The sequence below is a fragment of the Sceloporus occidentalis genome, unplaced genomic scaffold, assembly GCF_023333645.1.
Source record: "Sceloporus occidentalis isolate IW3139 unplaced genomic scaffold, rSceOcc1.0.p SCAF_6, whole genome shotgun sequence".
NCBI classification, from domain to species: Eukaryota; Metazoa; Chordata; class Lepidosauria; order Squamata; family Phrynosomatidae; genus Sceloporus; species Sceloporus occidentalis.
In genome coordinates, this window is record NW_028316986.1 from 105,258,293 (window position 1) to 105,285,824 (window position 27,532).

At 39.3% G+C, this 27,532-nt stretch overlaps 1 protein-coding gene across 5 annotated transcripts in view; it reads left to right on the forward strand.

Moving 5' to 3' along the window:
• WASF1 (WASP family member 1) overlaps nucleotides 1-21,313 on the forward strand; it is an 81,712-nt gene extending 60,399 nt beyond the window's left edge. For 4 of the 5 annotated variants that reach the window (XM_089530583.1, XM_089530581.1, XM_089530585.1 and 1 more), the window contains exons 3-9: nucleotides 1,151-1,285; nucleotides 5,297-5,450; nucleotides 9,638-9,755; nucleotides 11,144-11,316; nucleotides 12,101-12,280; nucleotides 18,299-18,894; nucleotides 20,387-21,313. In XM_089530583.1, the coding sequence (XP_089386709.1) occupies nucleotides 1,151-1,285; nucleotides 5,297-5,450; nucleotides 9,638-9,755; nucleotides 11,144-11,316; nucleotides 12,101-12,280; nucleotides 18,299-18,894; nucleotides 20,387-20,544 (1,514 nt within the window). In that variant the 3' untranslated portion in view covers nucleotides 20,545-21,313. The remainder of the gene's footprint in view (nucleotides 1-1,150; nucleotides 1,286-5,296; nucleotides 5,451-9,637; nucleotides 9,756-11,143; nucleotides 11,317-12,100; nucleotides 12,281-18,298; nucleotides 18,895-20,386) is intronic. The other variant, XM_089530586.1, reaches the window with a different exon arrangement.
• Nucleotides 21,314-27,532: the final 6,219 nt, after the last annotated feature.

Below are 27,532 nucleotides of genomic sequence, written 5' to 3' on the forward strand. Positions count from 1 at the left end.
AAGTTGCTAGGTGTTCAGGATTCAAAATAATACATCTTTGTAGAATCCTGTGCAGCTAGCCATTACACTACAAAGCTATTATCTAACCTCTGAAATTGTGCTCTGGATACCTTAATTGTATTAATCCTGTAATGGAGTACAACAGAAGGCTGAGATTTCCCACTGAGTTATGTAGTCCTGGGATCCATTTTGTTTCATTTTCAAATATGTATTTAAACTCTTCTTCGTGTGTGTTGGTGTTATAAAATACTCATTATTATAAGTTGACAGTAGAAGGAATAAACACCAAATGTCTGCACCTAGAAGAACACCTGGTATAATTATTGCGGAAGAAACAGGGGCCTTAAATCATAAAATGAAGTATGCAAGCTTCTAAGGACTTGGGCAACCTACTGTTAATTGGAATTGCTTGTGTAAATGTATACTAAATTCCAAAAATGACTTAATGGATTATTGTAACAGCTCTATGTGGGGCTGCCCTTGAAGAGTTTTTGGAAACTTCAGCTGTTCCACAGAGCTGCAGCCAGATTGTTAAATGTATCTCTCTGTTCTACCACGTTCAGAGGTACATCTGGTGGGAGCACTTTTTCAGTGGCTGCTCCCAGGCTCTGAAACTTCCTTCCAAAAGAAGTTAGATCAAACATTAACACTACTGTCTTTCCACAGGCAGGTTAAGACTTGTTTTTTTATTTCAGCAGGCCTTTGAAGAGTGAGTGCTCAAGGGGACTGGACCTTGCAAAATTGCACTGTACTGTTTATCTGCCTTTTATTTGCCATTTTTAATAGTTATGTTTTTAACTGGTTTTAATTTTATGGATAGTTATATAGTTAAACTATCTATACACTATTTTTGTATTTATTATTTTATTATTTTATTTATTTATTTATGAAATTTATACTCTTTAGCTATGTCTCTTTTAACTATTGTAAGCCACATTGAGTCCCAAACTGGGGGAAAGGCAGGCTACTGCTGCTGCTGATGATGATGATGATGATGATAATGAATGATGATGTGTCTGAAGTTTTAAAAACTGTCTGTGTTTCAACAATTGACAGTTGTGTCAAAGTTTGTAAAATGAAAGCTAAGTTTAATAATCATCTACAAAAGTATGTTCAAATGCATAACTCTTTAAAAACTTTCCCTTTGCAGGTAAATATGCAGAAGATATCTTTGGTGAGCTTTTCAATGAAGCACACAGTTTTTCTTTTAGAGTGAACTCCTTACAAGAACGTGTGGACCGTTTATCTGTCAGTGTTACACAGCTTGATCCAAAGGAAGAAGAACGTACGTTTGTTCAGAAATAATTATATATGTGATTGTGTGGATTGTATTAAGCATAGTTGTTAGTATAGCAGAATATCTGATGTGAGATTTACCTGGATTACACAACGATTACAGCCTTTTTCTTCCTGCTTCTAGGCGGCCTCCTATATGTATACAAGTGTGGTTGCACCAGGTACCTCTCAAGTTCTTGGCAATTGATTTAAAAACTACAACTGAAAGGTGCTTGCATAAAAAAGACTTTAAAATACACTCATCCCTTCAAGTCTGCAGACTTGAAAATCCACGGAGGGGCGACCACCATTAACCCCAATGGGGTGTGTGCGCGCATGGCCTGCATGCACATGCCCCATTGAAGCCTAGGGGGCTTGAATATACACGGGTTTTGGAACTTGTGGGTGGGGGGGCTCCTGAATGGAACTGCCTATCATTAGAGATGAGCAAAAGAGACACACACACCTCAAATTCTACTGTGTATTCTTGGAACTGGAAGGACACATTTCAGTAGAATGTTGGGGACCATATTCCAACAGGGATTTTATTAAATGTGCATTACCTTGCTAATCTTTGAGCTCTCTCAGAAACTTGGTCAAGTGTCTGCATGTGCTGATATGGATATATTGCTGCATATAAAATCTGTTGGAAGTCAGTTATAGGCTGAACAGACAAAAAATTAATCCACATAAGGTGAAACTGCTGCCCTGATTATCCTTTGTTTCATCATTATAGGTACATCCCATTCTGAAGGGAATTATGCTATCTACCCAAAATGAGATTCATGGCTTTGGGACACACCTTCATTGATAGTATTTTTAGTGGTAGTGGTAGCTAGGAATTCTGTTTATCAGTTCCAAATGTTTCACTAGCTACATTCTTTCCTGGATGCCCCTTTCCATGTTTTAGCCGTCATTGGGCTTGTTTATTGTAATGCTGTTTGTGTGAGCCATTTTTTTAAAAGCACCTGAAAACTTCAGCTAATTCACAATACTTTTGCCAGTTTTCTGGGTAGAAAAGGTCATTCTCAGATGGCAGGAGCATCAATCCACTGTCCTTGGGTTTATCCTCATGCGCCATCTGTGAGGCTGGAGTCAAAATTCTACAACGGTCAACCTTTTCAGTTAAAAATTCCTAATGCCCTCTTCCTCCAGTTTTTTATTTATCTGCCCTGCCATCCGGTCAGAGGCAACCCTTCTCCATAAATATTACCATAGTCAGGTTAATATTAGTTTTAGAAAAGATCAAAAGAAAATGCAGGACAAAACAGAGACTTTTTGAGTCCTCCAGTGATCGTGAGCTTGAGGAAGAAAAGTTGTCACCAGATTTACAGCACAAAAATAAAAGCTGTAATGCTAAAAATGAGAAACGGGGCAAGGAGACCAGGCGGATGCCAGGCTCTCACCCTGAAAATGGGTGAATATGGGTGTATGACTCAGAAACCCAGGGTTTGAATCCCTGCTTGGCCATGGAAATCCACTGGCTAAAGATTGGGTAATTTCAGTCTCAGAGGAAAACAAAGGCAAACTCCCTCTGAACAAATTTTGCTAAGAAAACCCGATGATAAGCCTTAGAGTTTGCCATAAGTTGAAAATGACCTGTAGGCACAAAACAACAACATATTTTGTAGCAGGCCACAGCATAAAAACACCATTATAGTATGTGGGAGAAGAAAGTCCCTTCATTATTCTTGTCATTATTATTTAATTTATGTATACCGCCATCAATTTCATGGCACCAGTGTACTTTACAAAGTACAAGAAGACAATTTCCTGCCCCACATTGGGTATAAAAACAGACAAAAGAAGGAAAGCAAAGGTAAACATAAATAAGGACATGCTACGTCATTGTTTTAATGACGAGTGGTTAGATAGCCTTTGTTGAAGAAGGGCATGTGGGATTGGAGATTACCAAAAACAGTTTTTACCATCTGCAGTTCTTTGAGCATTTGAAGCTAATTTCTTTAAAGGTGTTTTCAGACAGGTTATTCTTGTTTAGCATTAAGTGTAATTTGATCTGAAAACCATTTTGAGAAGATTGTTTATGAAATTTGAGTTCTGTAGGAAGTCAAAAGGAACCTACAGGAGTATTCTTTTAGACTTAAAGTACTGGTGTCTGTTCCAAAGATGATAAGACTTAAAAATAAAAATAAGTAAGATTAGTGTGTGTACAAGTGTGATCCAGTTGAAAATAGATCTACAAGCTAAGAACATTTGAAACATTTAACATTATTGATGTGGTGAAATTTAATATAAAACTGGATAATCATTATCATAACCTTATTCTGACACTATGGTTTTTGACAGCCCTTTCACAAATTTAGGAGTTTATTGATGCTTTCAGTAGGAATTTCAGAATCAATAGATTGAGATGTGGCACCAAATATACTCTAATTTAGTTATTTAATATTACCTGTATTGTAGAGACCATAGTGTTCCACAAAGCCAGAAGCAGTGTATCTTCAGCATAAGTATTCAGTTCTGTTCAAATTGTATTAAATTCATAATTATAAAGAATGTTGTACAAAATTCACCTGTGATCTAAATCCAGAGTTTAAATAACAGACAGTATCAATATAGTGTCCTAAGTGCCATTTTGTTATTCAGAATTCTGTGATCATGGTCAAGAATATGAGATTTTTATTTTAAATGCAAACAATGTCTGCAAAACAGGAGCTTCTGTATTTTCTGCCCAGACTAGTAAATCGTAACAGATAAATGTTGTTTTCTACTATATTATTCCAATCCTGGATATGGTTAGTAATATTATGGTCTTCAGAATGTCTTTGAATATTGAGCTGAGATAGTTTTCAAATGAATAGCAAAGTGAAAAAATAATCCTTCCTAAAGCTTATAAGTGCAATAGTCAAATAAAAAAAAACTGTGATAATTGAACTAAGATGTGTTAAAATCCCACCATGATCTCACCAGCTGAATTCGTTAGGAGAATAAAGATTGATCTTTCTGTCTAGAATATTAAATTGTATCACAAATTCGGTATCTCTTCCCCTGTAAATTTCTTTCAAAGGATGTGGGAAGCACAGTGTACTGAAGAAATTAGAAAATTATTTCTGATTTCATTGGTGGATGCCTTCCTTCAATGATTGTCATTGGATATAACCCACTATATTTTAGTGCCAAGAAGAAAATAGGAGAGTCATAGGCAGACTTCAGTGCCCTAACATAACAAAATGCTGTATAAACAATACCATACTAATACAGTCAAAAATACATAGTAAACTCACACTAAAAGTGGGATTTACAGCAGTTCATGCTATAATTCCAGTTCCATTTGTTAGTTTCATTTCACTTTTGCCAACTTTTGATGTTCTTGTTATAGCAGTTTTTGCTGTTGTTACCGTCGACTTTTTTCTGATTTACAGTGAGCCTAAAGTGAACCTATTGTGGAATTTTTTGTTCAGAGTGTTTCTCATTGTCTTCCTCTGATGCTGGGAGAGTGGGACTTACCCAAGGTCACCCAATGGATTTCCATGCTGAGTGTGATTTAAACCAATACTGATGTTATTATACCATGTTGGCTTGCTTACCAGTATCAGTGGTAGCAAATTAGAAGCAATGTTCTTTTTACCTCAGATTATGTAAAAATAGTTTTAAGGGTTGAATTGCATGCAGTCTCCCAGTTTACAGAATCATAATATAATTTTGAAACTTTATTTTTAATGAGCCAGCATAAACAATTTTCCTTTAAAAAAAACTAAATTACAGCTTTCCAGTGTACCTTTTGTCTCTTAATATTGTGGACAATATAGAGTGCTGGATTTCCTCTGACAAAATAAAACTAGAAAGGAGCAATCTCATCTTCCTCTCTTCCAACTGTAGCCCCCCACCCCCCACCCCACACACACACACATCTACTCCTGAGGCCTGGGAGATCTTCCAGAGCAAAATTTTGAGCAGCTCTGAGGGAAAAGCAAAGAGAAGGAGGGGACATTAGCACAACAGTGAATTTAGACCATAACCCTTAGTTTATTGTTGATTTAAATACTGATGTTTTCTTCAGTTTCGTTGCAAGATATAACAATGAGAAAAGCTTTCAGAAGTTCTACAACCCAAGATCAGCAGCTCTTTGACCGCAAGACTCTACCGATTCCTTTACAAGAGACTTATGATACATGTGAACAGCCTCCTCCGCTTAACATACTTACTCCTTACAGGTCAGTCTTTTTTTATGTGTTCATAGTGATTGATATTTTACATACTTTAGTTGTGGCAAATAGCAGTCTTCAAATTGCTCTAATCCAATGAGAGATTTTAATTTGAAAATTGTATTCTTAAGAATGATAGAATCAAATCTGTACATTTGAAATTCTATCATTTATTTTCTTCTTTGTGGTCTCTGTGCCTCACACAAATGGGGTTTTGCGCTTGCACAGAGCCCCAACAGAATGATTTCAAGCTGAGTAGCTTGCCGTGAACCCTGTCCCCTCCCACATTCCACATATGCCCTAACTCACCAAGCTACCATTCTCCCAGTTTCTTTTCATCCACTGAATGAGTCACTTCTCTCAGTGTGCTCTAGCACTGAATACTGTTTTCTTTACCTCTGTTTCCTCTATTATCTATTACCCTGTGTCTTTTTTCTTCCATTGTTATAGCAGGGGAAAAGATTTTTCACTTTACCTCATGATTCTTCTCTTCTTTCCTTTCCTTCCTATGGCCTCTCTTCTCTGTTCAAATATTGCTTACTTGTGGATGCAAAGTTTTGTGGTGTGATGCTCATTCTGAGTATATTGTGTATGAAAGGGACATATTACCCAGCATTATTCAATATGCTGGGGTTTTACTACCCTGTTTATTAAAATTCAAGCTTCTCACCTGAAAGTTCAGGAGAAATCTCTCCAAGTTTCAGAGAAGCAACAGTTCAAAATTTATCTTTATCACCTCTACGACTGTTGCTAAACTACAAGAGAAGTTGAGACTGTCTTCTAAACTGATGTCAACACCAACAAGTTTGGGACCAACTCTGAGATCTTCAGTATCATTGACTGCCGTGTTTTACTCCGATACTCCGTCTACTCTGATTACCACCCCACACCTTACTGCAGTATTAGTGGTCAGGATGTCAGTCCCCATTACTACTACTGCTCACTATCCCACAAAGAAGTTCAGACCTGAGACATCATCAGTTCGCAGTGGGAAAAATTGGAGAAGGAGCAGTGTTGTGCCTCTAAAGAACCAAGGTTGGTTTTGTAACTGAAGGAGACAAAGAAGTAGAAAATGAAGCAGGCTGATATGCCTGTTCTTGAAGCCCCTGAAACTTCTTTCCTGATACTGATGGCTGAGCCTGCTGAATCGACACCTGCTAATAAGAAGACTCGTTTCTCCAGTACACTTACCTGAGATGATCAAACCTATTCTGGTCTCCATATCATCTCAACCTGTACCAATTCCATCTGTCATTTCAGACCAATAAGTGGTCCACATCATCACATCCAGTCATCTATCACCCCTCCATCCAGTTAGTTTTTTTGGATGCTGCCACCATCTCCACACCATGACAGGCCCCCATCCCTCCAGGATGGATCTTACATCTCACCTTATCACAAGTACTGATATTGTGAAGATTTCCCATTTACTTCAGTGTCTTACATTGCGCCCCCCCCCCCCCCCACTGATGAGAATACCTCTGGAGGGAGGCATTGCTTTCATACCATTCGTACTGTCCTTCATATAGAGATTGGTGCCATGCTTCTAATGCACACTACCAGTCTTCTAGAAAGTATTTGTGGTATTGTGATCAATCCCAGTATCCCTCGGTACTGATCCATTTGCCCCAATAGTCTTCGACATTGTTTTTCAGAGCCCTACACTATATCATCACTGGTCTCTGATACCATCAGAGTGAATCTCAACCTTTGGTCCCAATTTGCCATTTTTTTCTCTCCACTTCTGAAAACGACAGTCACAGTTTCAAGACCTTCTCCTTCTCCACCTCAATTTACTTGCAGCTGATCCCATCAGTACTGCCTTGTTCCTTAACCTCCATTGCAGTAACAGCTCCTTCCACAAGTTTATTACAGTCTGTTGGTACCAAACCATCAGTCCCTGTGGTGTATCCACCTCCTGTGCCAGCTCTGTATACTACCCCAGTGTGATAGAGAGAAGTACTTTCACAGTCAGCAGGTTCTACCTATGACTCTTCATATGATTCTCCCTTGCCTTTAACGTCATCTCCTTCAGGAACTGTGGCATATGCTGATCAAGCTAATCTTCCAGGGGGCATCAAGTTATTTGCAGATATCATCCTCAGAAATGGCTAAGGCAACTGGTCTTTCTGTCATTGTTCCTCCACCAGGATCCTTTTTTTCAAACTGAATAATCGTGCTTCAAATAACAGTAAGCACCCCTTTGCTACCAGCCCTTCAGGAAACAGTTAGTCAATTTTGGGCCAAGACTGTTTTCTTGCTTCTTGCTTCCACATGCTTGGAACACCTCTACAAAACCAAGGAAGGTGGGGCTGCCTTCCTATTCACTTATCCTATGCCAAACTCAATTGTTGTTGAAGCATCACAAACAAAAGAAAGAAAGAAGTCTCACCCACCCCACCTGGTTAGAAAAGTAAGTGCCAAGACATTTCTGGTAGAGATTCTGCTCATCAGCTGCCCTTTTCATTTGAGTTGTAGGCTTGCATGTCTGTATATCAGCAGTTTTGTGGAACAAACTGTTGGCATTCATCTTGTATTTACTTGCTCTCCAAAAGTTCAAGATTGTCACAATGCAGTTCATCCTGCCATTCCTTTATGAGGGTGACTGTTTTGCTTCCACAGAACTTCGAGATGCTTACTTCCATATTAGAATTTGCCTGCATCACTGCCAGTTCCTTTGCTTTGCCATTGGGGTGGATCTGTACTAATACAAGGTCTTCTCATTCAGACACCCTACAGCACTCACTGAGGGTCTTTACCAAGTACATGGCAGTGGTGATCTCCTTCCTCAGGACTTGAGGGGTTCAAATTTACCCTTATCTGGATGACTGGTTCTTGGTGGCATCCTGCAAGTGCAAACTCTGTACAGACATTCACTACACACACTCTCTCTCTGCTCCAGGATCTGGGTCTCAATGTCAACCCAAGAAGTCCATCTTAGAGCCAACAAGATATATCAACTTCTTTGAGGCAATGCTGGACTCAGTAGCCAGAACATTCCTTCCATTCGACAGGATGGGCATCCCCTGCCACAATACAGTAGTTTGAGGAATCCAGTAGAAAATTCTAAATACCTCACCAGATCATATATCTCATGATTCCATGGGATAGACCCAACAGCAGTTGTAGTGTGAAACTGCTAAAATAGTTCAATGTGGCTACATCCGTTGTGTCATCTGCAGGAGTTTATTTCTGTTGCAGTGTAGCAAAGGGATCAGTTTTCCATACTAGGAGCATTGGAATATTTTTAAAGCATAAACAAAGAGTGCGAGACAGTGTAAGAAATTCATTGGTTTGCCCACTATTCTACAGTACCCACTGCATACTAAGAGGTATTGCGGTAAACCAGTTGTTAAATTCCATTCAGCTGTTTAAAAAAAATTCAGATTTCTTATGAGATAATACTTATATATGAGCTTGTCCAGATGTTTGGGGGCCCATTCCCTTAGTCTGATTACTATCAAAGGCATATTTGGTGGGAACATCAGAGGGGACATTTCTTAGTCAGCGCTCTCAGCCTCTTAACTCCATGCTAAGGAAAGTTTGGCTCCCTTCTGATAGGAGGCAGACATTTATTCAAACAGGCCTTTGCCATTTAACTCTGGAATGACCTGCCGGATGAGATCCGTCAGTTGACATCATTAGACAGCTTTAAAAAAGCTGTCAAGATGGATCTCTTCTGGCAGGCCTTTCCAGATAAACCATCCCAGCCCGGGCTCCCTGATCCCCTCTTTCCTTTCGTGGCCTCATCTTTAGTGATGGTTGAGGATCTCCAGAGGGACACCAGGGTTTTTAGTTTGTTTTAATTATGTTTTATGCTTTGATATTGTGTTTTTAATCTGTCATATTTTTAATACTTTCTTAAGGAGGGGAGGGATTATAATGTTTTTAATTTTATATTTTACTCTTGTTATATTTACTGCTGTCAACCGCCCAGATTGGTTCACCACAGGGCGGTATACAAATAATAATAATAATAATAATTATTATTATTATTATTATTTAAACTGGCTTGTTGGCTGAGTGGGATTTTATTGGTTGGGTACTATGTACTTCTTTTTACTGATGTTTTCAATCAATTGGGTTCTATATTTTGAGATTTGTATTTTGTTATTTTTAACCATGTTGAGTGCAGAATATAAATAAATAAATCTGTATTCCATAACATTTTATCAAATATATTCCTTTATCTTTAGAGATGACGGAAAAGAAGGTTTAAAATTTTACACAAATCCTTCATATTTCTTTGACCTATGGAAAGAAAAGATGTTACAAGACACAGAAGACAAAAGAAAGGAAAAGAGAAAACAGAAGGTATTTTACTTCTAGTATGTGGGTTATTTAGTCCTAAATAGTGTTCTGCTATTTAGAAAATGCTAGCATCATTTTCTAATCAACAAAATGTTTAGATTTATAATTTTCATTTCTATTAATTTATATGCCACTTTTAAAAAGACAAAAGCAATCAAAAAGCAAAAGTAATCCCCAAAAGGTAATCATTAAATTAGTTTTATATCAAAACAAAGAAAACATACTATGGAGTTTATCAGACAAGGGGAATTGGAAGTATAATCGGATGGTAATCTGAATGCAATCATGGGGTTTAATGTTATTGCATGATAACCCACTACACACAAATTCAAGCAATGGGAAGTCAGTCCAAACACAATCATGTGGTTTCACATTATTGCGTGATAGACTGCCACATGCAAATTCAGGCAATGGCATGCTATTTTCAGGCAATGGGGAGCCAGCTTGAATGCAATGCGTATTCACGTAATTGCACGAAACTAGCAACTTTAAGTGAATGTGTTTTGGCCCCACTTTTTTTTCATTCGAATTTAAGAGAAATTCCTCCCGTTTGATAAACTCCTATGTAATAAAAATCAAAGAACTAGCATAATAATACTAAAAATCAGCCATAAAGAGAGAAGATTTCAGAGGTCATCTAAAAAATGGGAAGGGGTGCTGTGATGATATAAGAATCTGCCATACATGTCTCGGACTGATGGTATATTTATCCCAGTTAACTCTGCCTGGAAGCTGCTCAATTGTCATACTGTGGTTTTGTTCTATGACATTTTATATAATAGGAGATAGAGGAGACTGAACTGGGCCCATAGTGATGATAAGTATCAAGTATCTGCTACTTAGGGCTCCTTCTAAAAGGCTTTTTCGGTTATTGTTAGCACAGATAATGTAATGATATATAAAAGATCATACACTATTTGAGATCTGGGGACTGTACAAATCCAGGACTCTTTAGGGTGCATGGCGACAAATTTCACTATAATTTAGAGGTCTTGGAAATATTTTCAGATAATCTTTTTTAAAGCAGGAAGAGATATTTTTAAAACTGGAAGGTAAACTGAAAGCCTAAAACAGCCCAGGAGCAGCCAATACATGACTAACATATCCCAACACTCCTTAAAGGGGTGTGTGTGTGTGCTTTAGTCAGAACTCAAAACATGAAGGCCAAGGAGCCTTTGAGGGTCTCAAAAAAGGCTTGGGAAGGCTTCATGTGGCCCTTTCCCAACCCTTGTAGTACATTAAAAAAAAATTGAAGTAATTGTACAGATAATCTTGGTGCTCTAATTTGAATGTTGTATGTGTACTATAGTTGTTTGTGTTATGGTTAATCATATTTTGATTTGCCGAAAAGAACTGTTTTATTTGACAGTTGTCTTTATGTTCTTTTATAGCAGAAGAATCTAGATCGTCCTCATGAACCAGAAAAAGTGCCACGGGCTCCTCACGACAGACGAAGAGAATGGCAGAAGTTAGCTCAGGGCCCAGAGCTTGCTGAGGATGATGCCAGTCTCTTACATAAGCACATTGAAGTTGCTAATGGTCCTGCATCACATTTTGAGACAAGGTTTTCTTTCATGTTTATCTTGTTTCTTCTTTTTTAGGCTACTTATGTACATGACCAATTAATGTGATAATGTAATGGTTAAATTTGTATATTGCAGTTGTAAAATTATAAGAGTGTGTCATTTCTAGAAGAGGGTCTTTCTTTGTTTTTTCGTTTTTTTGAGAATATGAAAAAAATAATTTCAGCATACCATGTACACTACAGGCTTTTTTTCATATATCTTTCCTTGCTCTATGTCCATTTGAATTCCTTATTCACCAGACAGCACATCCCTGATTCTCTCTTTCTCTCTCATTGTGCCTATTAACTTGGTAGCTTGTCACTTTCCTATATGTGCCTCTCTCTTATTGCTGCTGTGATTCCTCCTTTATTGATCAGCTTGTCCTAGCTTCCTTTAGTGTCTAAGCTTTGTCCTTCTTTTGTCTCTTTGTTTCATAACAATTGTGCTTGTCATCATTTGCTTTTAAAACCGAGTCTTTTAAATATAATGTACTGTTGAAATTTGTGTATTAGTGTACATGGTATGCTGTAGATAATGTAAGCACGCCAAAAAACCTAACAATCCCCAAACAGCATATGAAGTGTTTTGTAGATACATTTGGCCTTGTCAAACTTGTATTGTTTTCCACTTTATACTCTTTTTCTGTCAGAACCTTCACTCCATACCTGTCAAAGAAATAGAATGATTATTCAGTCTTCCAAAATGTGTAAAATCTATGTGTCTAAAAAGAGAGAAGAAGAATTTAACAAATGTGATCTGTAAGTGAGGTTTATTTCTTTTCAGACCTCAGGCATATGTGGAACACATCGATGGACCCTATTCTCTTTCTGCATTGCCATACAGCCAGATGACTGAACTACTGAACAGAGCAGAGGAACGCATCTTAGTAAGACCACATGAGCCACCCCCACCCCCACCCATGCATGGAGGAGGAGATGTGAAACCCATTCCACCCTGTGTTAGGTGAGAAAAACTTAAAATAGTAGTTCAGGACAACTTTGCAATAGACTAACACTGATATGACATATGTTCATAGAAAAATAAGTAACCTGGGAAATAGTGTGTGTGTGTGTGTGTCCCTGTCGACTTGCCAAATATTTTGGTATACTGGAATAAATCGCTACTAATAATACATTCAGTTCTTAACATTTTTGTTAACTTTTTAATGGCAATGAATTCTGGGTGTCCGTTATATTTTGGAGCTATCCTTTTAAATCCTTCTGTCTCTATCCAAATGTACTCTAATGGGAAGGGTTAGAAACAGAAACATTTTAGTGGTTCCAATTTTCCTGCCCCCTCCCCCCATTCCATTATTTCAAGCAGGATGTTTTGAAAACTGCTGTTAGCTGCACTTTCACACCTCTTCTTTTGGTGAGCTCGAGATGCTAGATCCTTTGCTGCCATTTTCACTGTCTTCCTTATCCTGCTCTTTACCTGTTTTCATGCTGGGCAAAGGAGAGTGAATGGAAGAGATAAATCAAGAAGGGGAAGTGGCAGGGCGATGAGGAGGAGACAATGCAGCCTTTTGTAGTTGCTGTAGTTAGCTGCCTAAATTCTGCAACAGATTCGGTGTTAACTGCTGCAAAGTCAACTTATAATGACCCTGTGAATGAGAGACCTTCAAGCCACCTTGTCATCAATATTCTGCTCAGGTCTTGAAATACACAGGGCCATTGCTTTCTTGATTGAGCCTGTCCATCTGTATTGTGGTCTTCCTCTTTTCCTAGTACCTTCTACCTTGCCAGGCATCATTGTCTTTTTCAGTATGTTGTTTCTTCTTATGATATGTCCAAAGCACAACTGTTTAGTCATCTTGGGTATTGTTGTTGTTGTTTGTTATTCTAGGGAGAGTTCAGTTTTGATTTACTTTAGGACCCATTTATTTTTATTTTTGGCAGTCCAGGGTATTTGCAGAACTCTCCTCCAGCACCACACATAGAACTTTGAAATACAATGGCATGGACAATCCTGACCTTGGTACTCAATTATATATCTGTGTACTTGAGAATCTTGTCTTGTCATAGCTGCCCTTCAAAGTCCTAGTCTTCTATTGATTTCTTGACAGCAGCCCCCATCTCAATGAAGCCTCAGATGTAGCCTTGCCATACCCCCTTGCCAGTTGGAAACGATATCAACTCTCAATGTCTTCATGGTCTACTTTAAAGTTATTTAAATCATCTGTGGTCATTATTTTTGTTTTCCTAATGTTCAGGTGTAAATCTGCCTTTGCACTTTCTTCCTTGACTTTCTTCAGTAGCCATTCCAAGTCCTTGCTATATTTTACTAGTATTATGGTGTAATCTGCACATGTGTCATGCCCAGCCTGGAGGATGGTTTGGAGGACTCAGAGGATGAGCTAGAGCCCCTGGGACCTGAACTTGTAATGGAGGAGCCAGAGCCCCTGGGGCTTGAACCTGTAATGGAGGAGCCACAGGCTGGCTCTAGTTCTGCTGGAGCAGAGTCTATGGCCCCTCCAGAGGTTCAGCAGCCAAGTTTGCCTGGTGCCGAGGCTGTGGACATGGAGGAGGATCTGGGCAGTGTGCCTACCTTCAATGAGCGTCGAGCAGAAAGAGAGGGCCTTCGAAGATCTCAGAGGCTTTATCAGAAGCGTCTTCGTAATCAGACACAGCTGAAGGCCGGCTCCTTGCCTTCTTAAGCACCTGGAGCATGTGTGGTTCTTTGCCAGTGGATATCTGACTCTTTTAGAGGAAAGACTCTGTCTCTGGCTCCTTTGGCTTCTTGTCTTGACTACCTGGAAACCTTGACCTTGGACTGCTTCATCGACCTGCCTATCTGTTACCCTGAACCTCGGACCGTCTGACAATTCGCTTGGTAATCCCTTTTGCTAGAACTACTGTGAATCTCCAGGACTGTGTAGCTTACACTGATTTTGCTGTGCTGGGAGGGGGTTTGTTTGTTTGAGAACTAGCTGCCTTATCAGCTCTTTGGCTGCTTTCCCGGACAACATGTTGCATTGTTGATATTTGTTTCTCCAGTTTTCGTGCCTCCTTCCTCAGAGTCTAATCCAGCTTTGTGCATGATATATTCAGCATATAAATTAAACAGGAAGGGTGATAAAATGTAACTTTGCCAGGCCCCCTTGCCAGTTGGAATCATTCTGTTTCTCCATATTCTGTCCTAACGATGGCCTCTTACCCTGAGTACAGGTTATACATTAGAATAATCAGATATTGTGGCATACCAGTTTCTTTAAGAGCAATCCATAGTTTTTCATGATCTAAACAATCAAGGTCTTTGCTATAATCTGTAAAGCACAGGCTGATTTTCTTCTCAAATTCTCTGGTGTGCTGCATTATCCAACATATGCAAGAAGACAAGCCCTCCCATCAGCCACCATCTTGAGGGAGAGAGAGGCAGGCTAGCTTCAACAGGCCTGCCTGGAAGAAGAAAAGCCCTTCCTCCAGTCCATCTGCCTTGGTCCAGGCCTCGGAGGTAGAGAAGACTGCTGGACCTCATCTCCTTCCCCTCCACCACTCCCTTCTCCTTTTGTGTCGTGTCTTTTTAGATTGTAAGCCTGAGGGCAGGGAACCGTGTAATTAAAAAGATTGTATGTACAGAGCTGTGTAAATTTACAGCGCTTTATAAATAAAGGTTAATAATAATAATAATAATAAATGCTTGCAATATGATACCTAATGCCGCTTTCTTTTCTGAACCCAGTTTGAATGTCCGGCATCTCTCTCTCTCTCTCTCTCTCTCTCTCTCTCCTGTCTCTCGTAAAATAAAATCTTTATTGTAGAATTTTGAGCATCATTTTGTTTACATGAAGATTAATGCTATGTTCATGTGGTTACAGCAATCCCTGTTGTCCTCTTTGGGGGGGATTGTAATGTATATTAAGCATTTCCAGTCTGTGGACCATTGTTTTGTCTTATATATTTGTTGACAGATTTTAGTAAGAATTTCAGTGGATTCTGCTTCTGTTGCTAGAAACAGCTCTATTGGTATGCCATCTGTTCCTGGTGATTTATTTCTGGTTTGAGTGCTGCTTTTATGTCACTTTCTAAAATTGTGAGCTCATATTCAAATGGTTCTTGAATTAATCTGTCATCTCTTTTATATAGCTCTTCACTGTATTGTATCCATCGGCTTTCTATTTCTTCTTGATCATGAGTCATAAAGCTTTCCCACTCTTGATTTAAATTTCTCTCTGAATTCTCAGATCTTATGGGAGAGGTCTCTCGTTTTACCTTTTTTGTTATCTTCTGATTCTCTGCACTATTGTTTCTCTTTGTCTTAGTGCACAAGTCATTGAAAAGTTGCATTTAGGGTTCTGACCCTATTTCTGCCCTTTTTTACTTTTGCTTCTCATCAGTCCTTAATTTCTTGAAGAGTTTTATCTATAATCCCCTGGGGCTTTTCTTTCTTTTTGGTAGAAATAATTGTATTTTTGTATTGTCCCTGGTGTCAGCCCACAGTTCATCTGGCTCCCAGTCAATTAGGCTTAATAGTGCAAATCCATTTTTTAACATTATCTTTTTCAGGTTTACATTTCGGCACAATGATTGATTTAGTGTTCTTCTTTAACTTTACTCTAATTTTTGATATTAGCAGTTCATGGTTTGTGGCACAGTCTGTTCCTGGTCTTGTTTTTGCAGAGAAAATTGAACTTCTTCTGCTTCCAATTATATAACCTATCTGATTTCTTTACTGCCATCAGGTGATGTCCATGTATACTGTACAGTCACCTCTTTGGTTACCTAAAGAATGTGTTTGCGGTGAACGAACTATTGGCTTTGGAAGATTCAATCATTCGCTCTCTTGCTTCTTGATCCTAGCCCAAATTCTCCTACAGTCTTTGTTTCTGCTGTTTCCTGCTTTTGCATTTCAACCACCTATGATTACCATATCTTGTTTTGATGTATGATCAATTTCCTCCTGGACTCCAGTATAGAATCCTTCAATTTCTTCCGCTTCTGCCTCTGTAGTTGGAGCATAAACTTGGATTATGGTTATATTGATGGGTTTCTCCTGAAGTCTTATTATTATTCATTCACACTTTGCATTATATCCCTTAACTGCTTTTGCTACATCTCTCATCACTATTAATTCTACCCAATTTCTTCTTAGATTTTCATTTCCTGAGTAAAGCACTGTGTAATTATGTCTGAAAATGCCCCAATTCCTGTCCACTTTAGCTCACTCACCCCAAGTTTTACAGTGTTTACATCCATTTGTTATTTTACAGTGTCCAACTTCCCATGATTCTTGCTTCTCAAATTCAGTGTTCTTATAATAAAATAATAAAATTTTATTTATATTTCCCGCCTCTCCCTGCGGATCGAGGCAGGATTACAACTGATAAAAGCCAAACGATACAATTACACAACCCATACTACATAAAATAATCAATTAAAACATGCCAAGATTCAATACAATCATCAACGAAGCCAAATCGTCGTCTGTTTCCGTACTGTTGAATCAGGTGTAAAAAATTATAATATGTATTGTGCAGCTTCTGACTTTCATTTTCACAGCTGAGTACATCAACAGGCTTGAGTCCAGTTGCATCGTCAGCCACAGCTCTACTTGCCCTCTGCTCTTCCCCAATATTTTGTTGAGTGCCACCTGACCTGGGAGTCTCATCTTCTGGCACTATCTCTTGTTTCATTTTGGTTTTTCTCATGATAAGGTTTTCATGGTAAAAGACATTCCAAAGGAGTTTACCCTGCCTCCTTATGAGCAATACTAACAAGCGTTAGCTATGGTGCCATTGCTATTGTCTCTGAGAGAACCTCCACTTCCCTCCCCTCTCTCTCTGTCTCTCTCTCTCTCTCCTGCTATTGCAGGAGTTTATGCTAACAGCATATGCTAACTCCTGATGCAGGAGTTTATGCTAGCAGCACTGCTACCATCGGTATAGCCCTTGGCTAACAGGAGCACGCAGTTCCACCATCATGGAAAGACAGTGTCATAGTGCACTGCAGCAAATAATGCTGCCAAAAAACCTAGCCAATTAATTTTTTTAAGGGGACACTGGGAGACATTGGGAGATTAGCAAAGGGGCTTTGGAAAGCTGTCTTTTATTAAGTCAGAACTTTGGTCTTTTTAGCAGTGTATTGTCATGAGCAGCAGCTCTCCAGGGTTTCAGACAGGGTTCTTTCCTAGACATAACTGAAGATTTCTGATATTCCCTGGTGGTCTCTCACCAAAGTACTAACCAGACCAGCCTCTTCTTAGCGTCTGCAATCAGACAAGATGTATGAGAGTGGTATGATGTACGCTTTGTACACACCTGCCTTTGAAGATAAACTGAGAAGATCATTTGGTTTAAACTTTTCTGCAAATGTTCCAAGCAGGCCAAGGGGCTATAAAGGTATTACATTGGCTCTTTCCTGTCTTCATTCACTCTGAGCACTATGCACTAAGGCTAACACCTCTTAGCAGTGCCCTGCCACTACCACTACTACTTTTGGAACATTCTTCCTAGAGAGGCTTGAATTGCACCTACTTAAATGTAGTTTCAGCAGCAAGCAGAAACATTTTTATAATTCCAAGTGTGTTAATATCATGGGAACATAATTCTTACATCTTTTTGTTGGATTTTATGACAACTGATGTGTTTTGTCTTATGAAGTGTTTTGACAGTGCCTTTTTGGTTTGGGTAGATTTGTCTTTTAAGGCTTGTGCTGTAATGGTTGTATTGGGTGATTTGTGAATTTATGTTTCCAAGCTTTTTTATCTATTTAAATTGTTCATCACTTAAAGAAAGCTGAATCCAGTCTATGAGTAGTCAAATTATGACCTGTAGCATGATCTCAAGAGATGAAATTTTAAAGAATAGAACACATTCATTAGCTTGTTTGCAGAAAAATGGTTGAAGTATGGCCTATTTTTGCACAAGCATTTTAAAGATCTCTATTGCTATAATTATCTGCTGATGTTTAAAGTGTAATTGAATGTTAAATATACTTGACTTTTCTAGTTTTAATCACTTGCAATATGTTTTTAAAATTTCAGCTCCACTGCAGGTTTGACTGAAAATCGCCCTCAGTCTCCTGCTACAGGCCGAGCACCAGTATTTGTGAGTCCCACTCCTCCACCGCCTCCTCCACCCCTTCCATCTGCTTTGTCTACTTCTTCATTAAGATCTGCAATGACTTCTACTCCTCCCCCTCCAGTGCCTCCACCTCCACCTCCTCCAACAGCTGCATTGCAACCTCCAGCTGTACCTCCACCACCAGCTCCTCTCCAGATTGCTCCTGGAGTTCTTCATCCTGCTCCTCCTCCAATTGCGCCTCCTTTAGCACAGCCCTCTCCTCCAGTCACTAGAGTTGCCCAAGTATGTGAAACCATTCCAGTTCCACAGGGTGAAATTCAAGGACTTCCACCACCTCCACCTCCTCCTCCATTGCCACCTCCTGGCATTCGACCCTCATCACCAGTTACAACACTCTCTCATACTCCCACATCTGTTGTCTCCAGCTCTCATGTTCCAATAATGCCTCCATCCCCACCATCACAAATCACTCCTGCTCCTGAACCCAAACGCCACCCATCAACACTGCCTGTCATCAGTGATGCAAGAAGTGTCCTCCTTGAAGCAATACGGAAAGGTATCAGTTATATCTTCAACCAAGACTTTTTAAAGCAAATCCAATGTTTTACATGAAATTATTTATGTCATACATTTTAAACATTTCAAAGACTTCATATTTATTCATGATAAACAGCTGACACATAGTTTTATGATAGTTGGAATTTTTAGGTATTTTAATGCATACTTCTAAGAAATGGCTTTAAAGTGAGCCATGATGATTAAAGATATCATTAAGACGTATAACCTAGAGACAAAGATCTGTCTCTAGGTTATCCCTCCATTTCATTCTGCTAATTATTTAATCAAAGAGAATAACATGTTGCTGGTGATAGAATTTATAGACATAGCCAATTAATCTGGAATGTCAGTATGCAAATGGAATGTGTAGCATCTTTGAGACGAACTGAAAGAAAGAAAGTGGTAGCATGAGCTTTTGTAGTCTGCTCCACAGATGGAGATGATACTGGTGATCTTACTTCCTTTTGCCTTGATTTGATGAAACTACAATGTTTTCAGTTATATCAGGGTTTTTTAAATATTACCTGATTAGTAATGTGACAAAGAGAATTCCAGAAGAGCAAGTGAAGGTCTTAATCTCTTGAAACGACTTTGTCAACTTAAATGAAACAAAGGAAAAAAGAGGGATAAGAAAAGTAAATGTACTCTTTGGTTTGTGAATATACTACATATCAAATAATTTGAGTTAGGGCTTCCTTGGAACTTGGGGGCATATTTTCTAAGCAAATACATTTCTGAAAAGTATACCAGCAGTAATCTTGGTCACCACATTTATTTATTTATTTTTAATTTTTGGCCGTTTCCAGGAAACAGGAAGATATGCATAATACTGATTAACAGTGAACCTTTCAGTGAAAGTTATATTTTATACTCTAGAGTATTCAGGGAAAGGCTCAATAATAAACATCCTTATTCTTGAATTTACTTGTAAAACTACTAGGATAAAATTTCAGTGAATGGCCCTTGAATATTTGATTTCAACCTGCAGTAGTGCATGCTGGGTTTTTTAATATATATATATATATATATATATATATATATATATGGAAAATGATGTCTAAGAAAGATGCAATCTATGCTACCATCTTTTTCTTTGTTTAAAGAATTCATGCTTTACTTTGAAATATAAGAAACTGATGAGTAAAAGCTAGAGAGAAATTTATGATGTGAAAATGGTTCCTTATGCCTTATGAAACCTATGTACTCACTTGTATCCATAGAGATGAAAGGAAATGTGGTATAAAACTCCCATTTATTTTAAAGTTTCTTCTTTAGATAAGATGAACATTGGATTTTACCTTAGATTTTGTATACATTAATTTACTGTGGTGAAAATTACTTATAGCAGATAAATTATAAAGAATGTGTTATTAATCATATGCTCTGTAAAACAGCCTGAAGAAATCATGAATTCCGGATATCTTTTAGAACAAAACAAGTACCATAGTAATGGGGTGAATACATTACTGATACTTTTTCTTGAATTTTAGGTATTCAGTTACGCAAAGTTGAAGAGCAACGGGAACAAGAAGCTAAACATGAGCGTGTTGAGAATGATGTTGCCACCATATTGTCTCGTCGCATAGCTGTGGAATATAGCGATTCAGAAGATGACTCAGAGTTTGATGAAGTTGACTGGTTGGAGTAGAATGAATATATGCTACAAAACTGAATGCTGATGTCTCTTGTGGTGCTTGTTCTTTGAAAATATTTGGTCATTTCTAGTGTTTTTGTATTTTCTTTATATAATCCATGTTTTTTCTACTTTTCAGTTCATAAAATGTTGGCACATCTTTGAATCTTAATGTTTTACAGTGAAGATAGCTCTTTAAAAAGAGCCTAATTTTGCTCCAGTAGACCACTAAGTATTAAGCATGGACAGCTGTTAGTAGAGTAGCAGATTACATTTTCTGGCATATCTTTAACTGTGCACTTTTGTGAATTTTAAGTTATGAAGGCAATTAAAACTGAAGTTTTAAGGGCAGCTGTATGTACTAATGAGCCTTACTACTCTGTTGATTATTTTAAAAACAGGAAAAGGGGGGGGGGGGGTAATTTATCAAGCATTGCAGTCCCTATTATTTCTGTGGTACTTGGGTAGAAGAACTTCGAGGATTGCATCCTAACTACCACTGCCTCAATTAATTCTATACATTACTGGATACATGTAGTTCTAGCAGCACTGGATACTCTGAAAGAGAAAGAAATGAGGATTTGGGGGACGTTTTATTGCTTTTTATTAAATAATTATGGCCTTATTTGAATGTTTTAAAATTTTCTTTCCTGGTACTATTGTGTGATATGTTTTGCTTGCTTAAGATTTTATTTTTCTCCTTTGTGAAACCTTTTGACTTAGTCATTCTGTGTAACTTATGTAACTGTTAGAAATAACAGTTTGATTTAAATAAATGGTTGGTTTTAAATGTTCCTAGCTGATGCTTTTTTCAGCATGTAGACACATTAAACACAAAGCATTCAACACGTTATTTTTAACCTTGAGTTGGTTTTACTCCTATAGAAGCAACTTTCTAAGACCATGCAGCAACATAAGAAGCTACATATCTGTTGCATGTATCCGTCTACATTTATATCAATTGTTCTTTCATTTTAATGTTTCTCTGTAGCAAACATCATGCTTCCATTTTGAAGTTGGAGTCTAGCCCAGAGGAAGATGGAAACTTGCGTGTAGCAGCAGTATTAGCATACATCATGATTGTACACATACTGATGTGGGGTGTGGGTGAGCTTTGAATGTCTGTCAGCCCCAGCCAACATGACCAATGATGTGACTGATGAGAACTGTGATCCAATAATACCTGGGGAACAAAATCTTTCATGTTCTATACATATAAAGCTCTATGATGCAACTCCCCCTTCCCATGTTCTCAATGAAGTTGCTACCTTGCTCAACAAGGTACTATCAAACCCATCACTGCAACATCGATCCACCAGGGGTCCTTCCGATATTTCAGCAGCAGCAAGAACAGGAGTCTTTGTGCCATTCTGGAGCTCAGAGATATCAGTGCCTACATTCCATCCAAGTGCTTCAGGATGGTTACTCTGTCATCCATCCTTCCCCTAATGCAAAGGAGAGACTGGTTCATGACACTTGATCTCAAAGATACCGATTTCCACATAGAGATTTGACAGTTTTATTAACACTTCCTGTCATTTGGGAAAAATTGCTTTTCAATTCTGTATCCTTCCCTTTGGACTTTCCACAGCACCTCAGGTGTTTACAAAGGACAGTGCGCCCGCGCCATGCACGAACACATTTTACACAGCTTCCAGCTTACATGGAAGCCGCTTGGGGAGGAAAACAGTGGCGCACACGCCCATGGCGCATACGTGTCACTCCGCCACATGCACAAGCCCCAATGGTTCCTATGGGGCTTGAGCATAGGTGGATTTTCACTTACGCGGGGGGATCTGGAACTGATCCCCTGCGTAAGGAGAGGGCTCACTGTATATAGCTATAGTTTCTGCCTTGTTGAGACAGTACATTTTCCTATACATAGATGACGGATTCTTTATTTCCAAATCACAGCAACTAGTAACAAGGCACATCACATATCCTCTCGATCTTCTCAATTCCCTTGGTCTCATCGTCGGTCTGGAGAAGCCCTGCCTGGAACCATCCCAGAGAGTGAACTTCATTGGTGCAGTCCTCGACTCCACTTCGGCTGCTGCCTGTCTTCCAGAAAAGAGGTTTCATACAGACAATTCTAAAGTGCCAGCATTCTTTCAGTTTGCTAGCTTGATTAATCCAGGTCCTGCTCAGCCACATGACATCCCTACTGTGGTCATCCCTCTGGCTCATCTTCGGTTCTGACCATTTCCAACAGTCATGTTTCCTTACCTTCCCTATTGCTATCTTCTTGGTGAGAACGACTGGAGAGCTGTGTGCGCTGAGGGGTTGACCTGCCTTACCCACGCTTCTATAGAGACAAGGTTGTCCTTCATCCTAACATCTGCTTTCTTCCAAAGGTTGTGTCTTCCTTTAACTTGAATCAAGAATTGTTTTTCCAGTCAAAGTATTGGTATGCAAGAGAGACGAGGGGAACCAGCTGATTTTAGGACCATAATGGGGATGGAGATTGCATGAAACTTCTTTTCAGGGTTCTCAAAAAAAACCACCACACAGCTTTGCTAATAATTTTGTGTGATGCTGTCTCTCACTCCCTTATCTGTGTTTTTCGCTAGTATTGGCAATAGGGAAACACTTCTGAGGCTTGGGCACAGGGCATCACTTTTGTGGCTCAGAGCGGCACCATTTTGGGACAGACTGGAGCAAAGGGTTAGAGCACATGGTGGCATGGGAGAAGTGGTGGCAAACAGGAGCTTTCAGATTTGGGACCCTGCTTAAGCTTTGTGAGCTTTGCTAGGACTTGGCTAACAGGTTGGAATTGCACTGCTGCTCCTGATTTCTTTCATCAGATGGAGTGAGAGAAGAGGTAGCAGAAAAAACAATTTTTCTGTGGGAAAGTGGGCACTTGAAGCTGTGTGGGGAAGATGTCTTCCACTCTGAGAGCATTTCTAAAGAGCAGGGTTTAAATACAACAACAACAACAACAACAACAACAATGTCTCTGAGGAAGGAGTATCTACTCGATTATTGAAAAGAGTCATTTGTCTTGGAGTGGCTCCTACAGTTAAAATCTCTCCCTTTGCAGCCCACACCAGTATCCAATCCAGAGCATGTGGCCTATGTAAACCCCCTACATATGTACCAGCTGAACCTTTCTCTGTCCTGATGAAGGCTTGAGAGTCCCTCCCCTCTGGGGAGATGCTTCTCCCTTACCCTGGAAGCGGCAACTGAGCAGCTGCCTGAGCAGCAACCAAGAGGCCTCTTGTCCACATTGGCCTTTGCTGCAAGGCTGGCATGTGTGAGAGGCTTCTCGGTTGCTGCTTAGCAAAACTGCTCAGTTACTGCTCCCAGGATGACAGGGCACAAAGGAAGCAGCAACTGAGCAGCCAGTCAAACAGTAACCAGAAAGATTCTTGCCTGTGCTGGTCTTTGCTGCAAGGTTGGCACAAGCAAGAAGCTTCTTGTTCACTGCTGAGTCAGCTGCCCAGTTGCTGCTCCTAAGGTGACTGGATGCAAAGAAAGCAGTGACTGAGATTGACTGTTTTGAATTTGCAGTAGAACAGTAGACCTACTATAAAAAATGTGCCGGGAGTGGGGACACACCAGAGTTGTTGCCCAAGAGGAGAAGCCCAAAAAAGTTTGGGGACCACTGTTCTAGAAGGTACTGAAGATATAGTGCAAAGGCACAGGATAACCAATTGTATGAGTTCACAGATGGCCACTTGAAGAACTACATTTACAGATATGCAATTTGTCCTTTGCTTTTATGGAATAACTCCTGCATATGCAACCCTGACCTCCGTGGAAGAAATGATCAATAGTTTTTCTAACAAAAACATAAAATTACATGATAATTACAGTTGGCATCCAGTTGCATAGTCCCAACAAGAGTGGACCCATTGATGGATGGATGGATGGTGAGCCAACATATACGTAAACCCAATTGATTTAATGGCTCTCCTCTGTTCAGGACTAACAGTAGGGTTTAGGTCTGTGTTTGAAATTTCCACCCTCTTTGGCTATGGTCCACAAAGATCAATTTCATTCTAGGATGCACTGAAGGTAAAATGAATCCAAATAGGGAGCTGAATGAAGTGTCATGAGGCCCTATGCAAAGGTGAAGAGGGTTTTAACTGCCCCATTTTACCTAGGACTTTTTGAAAAGAGTGGATCTAATAATTTGAGCATAGTCCATCATCTTCATTGAAACTTTTTGAAGCTAAATTAGAATAATTTTGCAACAATGTATGCTGTGGTTATATGGATCTTAGAAAGTCCTTTCAAAAGCCAGTTCCTGCCCGTTGGTTGGAGTTACACATACATATACATATGAAGGCTTGAGAGTCACCCCTTTGTATCCGTCCCTCCCTACAGATTCCAAATACCGTGGGACCTCAAGCCCAATTGTACTCAACTGTGATGTGACCACGTGCATGCACCTTCATTGTAGAGAACAGGGCAGGGCCATCCACAGATGCTCCATTCCATGGATGGCAAGCCTGCTGATATTGAGGGACGACTGTATATAAAGAAAACCTGGGAAACAGCAGACAATACTCAGATGTTGGTGCATATGTGGGCCTGACCAGAGGGAAATTCTTGCCTGGAGTGAAGAGTTTAAAACTATGCAGTGGGAATCAATTCATTACACCAAACAGAAAAAATACAATTGCATAATTCTTTAATTAGCCATGCTATGAAAACTCACTAGCTTCAGATGAATTTACCCATTCCCCAAGTGCTTTCCCCACACTTTAATCCTCTTGAAGATCTGTTGCTGTTATAATCTTGCCCCTTCGAATGTAAAGGCCAACCCTTTTAAAAACTAGTAATGCTTTTTCACATGCATCCCTTCAATCTTTCTGTGGAAAATTACTTTAACATGTAAAATATTCTGTTTAGAGGTGTTGCCTATGTGGTTTAGATGGCTATGATTTTATATTAACCATCACATCAAGAGTGGAAAAGGGTCAAAACACAAATCTACTTAACTAACCAAAGAAGAACCTAAGGCACTCTAGTCTGACATTGTGAAGTAACTTAGCTCCTGAATTTTAACAGTCTGCGTAGGAAGGCAATGTAACTGACAGCTCAAGAATTTGTAGCTGTTATACTTCCTAAAGTAGGCTGCTGATCATTAGCATGTGGGAGGCTGTTTTTGTTTCTTTTTAAAATTCCCTGCACTGTAGTATACAGCAGTTACATCCTGCCTTTCAAAGCTCCCAAGAAGCAGCTTGATGGTAAATTCTGCCTTTGGAGAAATAATGTGTGTGCCAAGAAGTGCTGCCAGAAATAACTATGATGAATCACACATAATCTGTAATCTACATGAAGGAGTTTTTTTTTCCTAATACATTCTAATAAATGGTTAATTAGAACTAAACTAACAACTATAAATATTTTGCCTCCAGATTAGCTTTCCAATCTTGATTTGAGGGAGATTTTCTGAGCAAGTGGAATTTTGCAAGATCAGGGATCAACTGAGAGATTTGCCTCCTGCTTTCTGTCCAAAGAAATCACTGCTTGTGGCAGCTGCTTTTCTCTCTGGGCTGTCTGAATCATTTGCTATGAGGAGAAGCTGTGCTTGTGCATAATATTACTGTTCTTCCCACATTTCAAAGGCTTGCCATAGCTATTTGCTATTACTAGGGAGAGGGTATTTTTTATCGGTTCCATGTTTTATGTTTTTAAAAATAACAATAATAACTTGCTCCATTCGTTCACATGGTGTGCCAATAAAAACTGCATCCTGGAAAATTATATTTAAGTTATACATAGTCATTTCAAAGTAATTCAAAGTCCTTGTAACCAAATAAGGAAGCCTGAATTTGAAACTTACCACACAAAACTTGAGAAACTCCATTTAATATTTGTTTATTTAAAAACAAATGTATAACTTTATAAACATGCAGGCAGCCTTCTGACTGTTAGGAATGCCTGGAGAGTTTTCTGTTCTTGGGTAGCAAATGCCCTCACAGAGCAAAATACACAATGCAGAAAACAGCTAGGAGGTAAGTTGAAATCAGCCTGGTGATAAGCATAGGAATCACAAGTCATCAGCATTTAAAGATAGCAGCCAGAGTAGCCAGCAAACTGATTGGGGTCAGATAAAGAGAGCAGCAAAGGAGCAGGCCTAGAAGAATCCAAAGAATGTGCTAAAGTCAAGAAACCAAGAGAGTTCAAAAGGCCTGGCATATAAGGAAGCAGAGAATATGACTGGTTAAGGCAGCCTGTCAGTCCACCTGTTCCATGTCTCTGGCACTGAGTATGCTTCTGCTGAGTATGCTTCTGCTGAGACTATCCTTTCCCTGCCTCTGTGGCTCAGTTTGGAATTCCTGATCCTGGAAGAGAGGTGAATCTCTGTTGTGTGGCCCAGCCTCTCCCTCAGCTTCTGATGGTCCTAGAAAAGAGCCAATAACCAGACCTCCCATTTCCTCTCTGATTTTTCCTGCTGGGGCCATCCTCTTGCCTGTCTTTCTCAGAGGACTTCTTAAGATTAGGCATAACCTAGAGACAGCTAAATAGAGCTTAGCTGATTAAGAGAATAAGGTTTCAATGCCTTCTACTTTCATAAATGTCTGTGATCTCAACAATACAAAGGTCTGGCATGCTTTGGACAGGGTTGTGTTCTCCCAAAGGACCAGGTTTATCTTTTGAAGATATTAATAGTGCTAGACCTATCACTGGAGGCCAACAGGATGGAAAGCTTCCCATAAGTAATGACTTCTCTTTAGTGCTGATAGCCTGACCGCAATTGCTCAGACTCTGGTAACATCCCATCTGGATTACTGAAACATGGTCTACATAGTGTGACCTTGAAGATCTGCTGTAAGTACAGAACACAACAGTTTTGATTTCTAACTGAGCCTGAGAGGATGGACTGCATTTTGGTAGTCTTGAAACAATTGCATTAGCCTTAGTCCATTCTGAGCTCAGTTGAAAATGCTGGCTTCAGCCTTTAATTGTTAAAGCTGTAAACAGTCTGACATGATGCTGATTTAAGGAAGCCATCCTCTCAGGTGAGGTAGTCTCATTACTGAGATCCTCC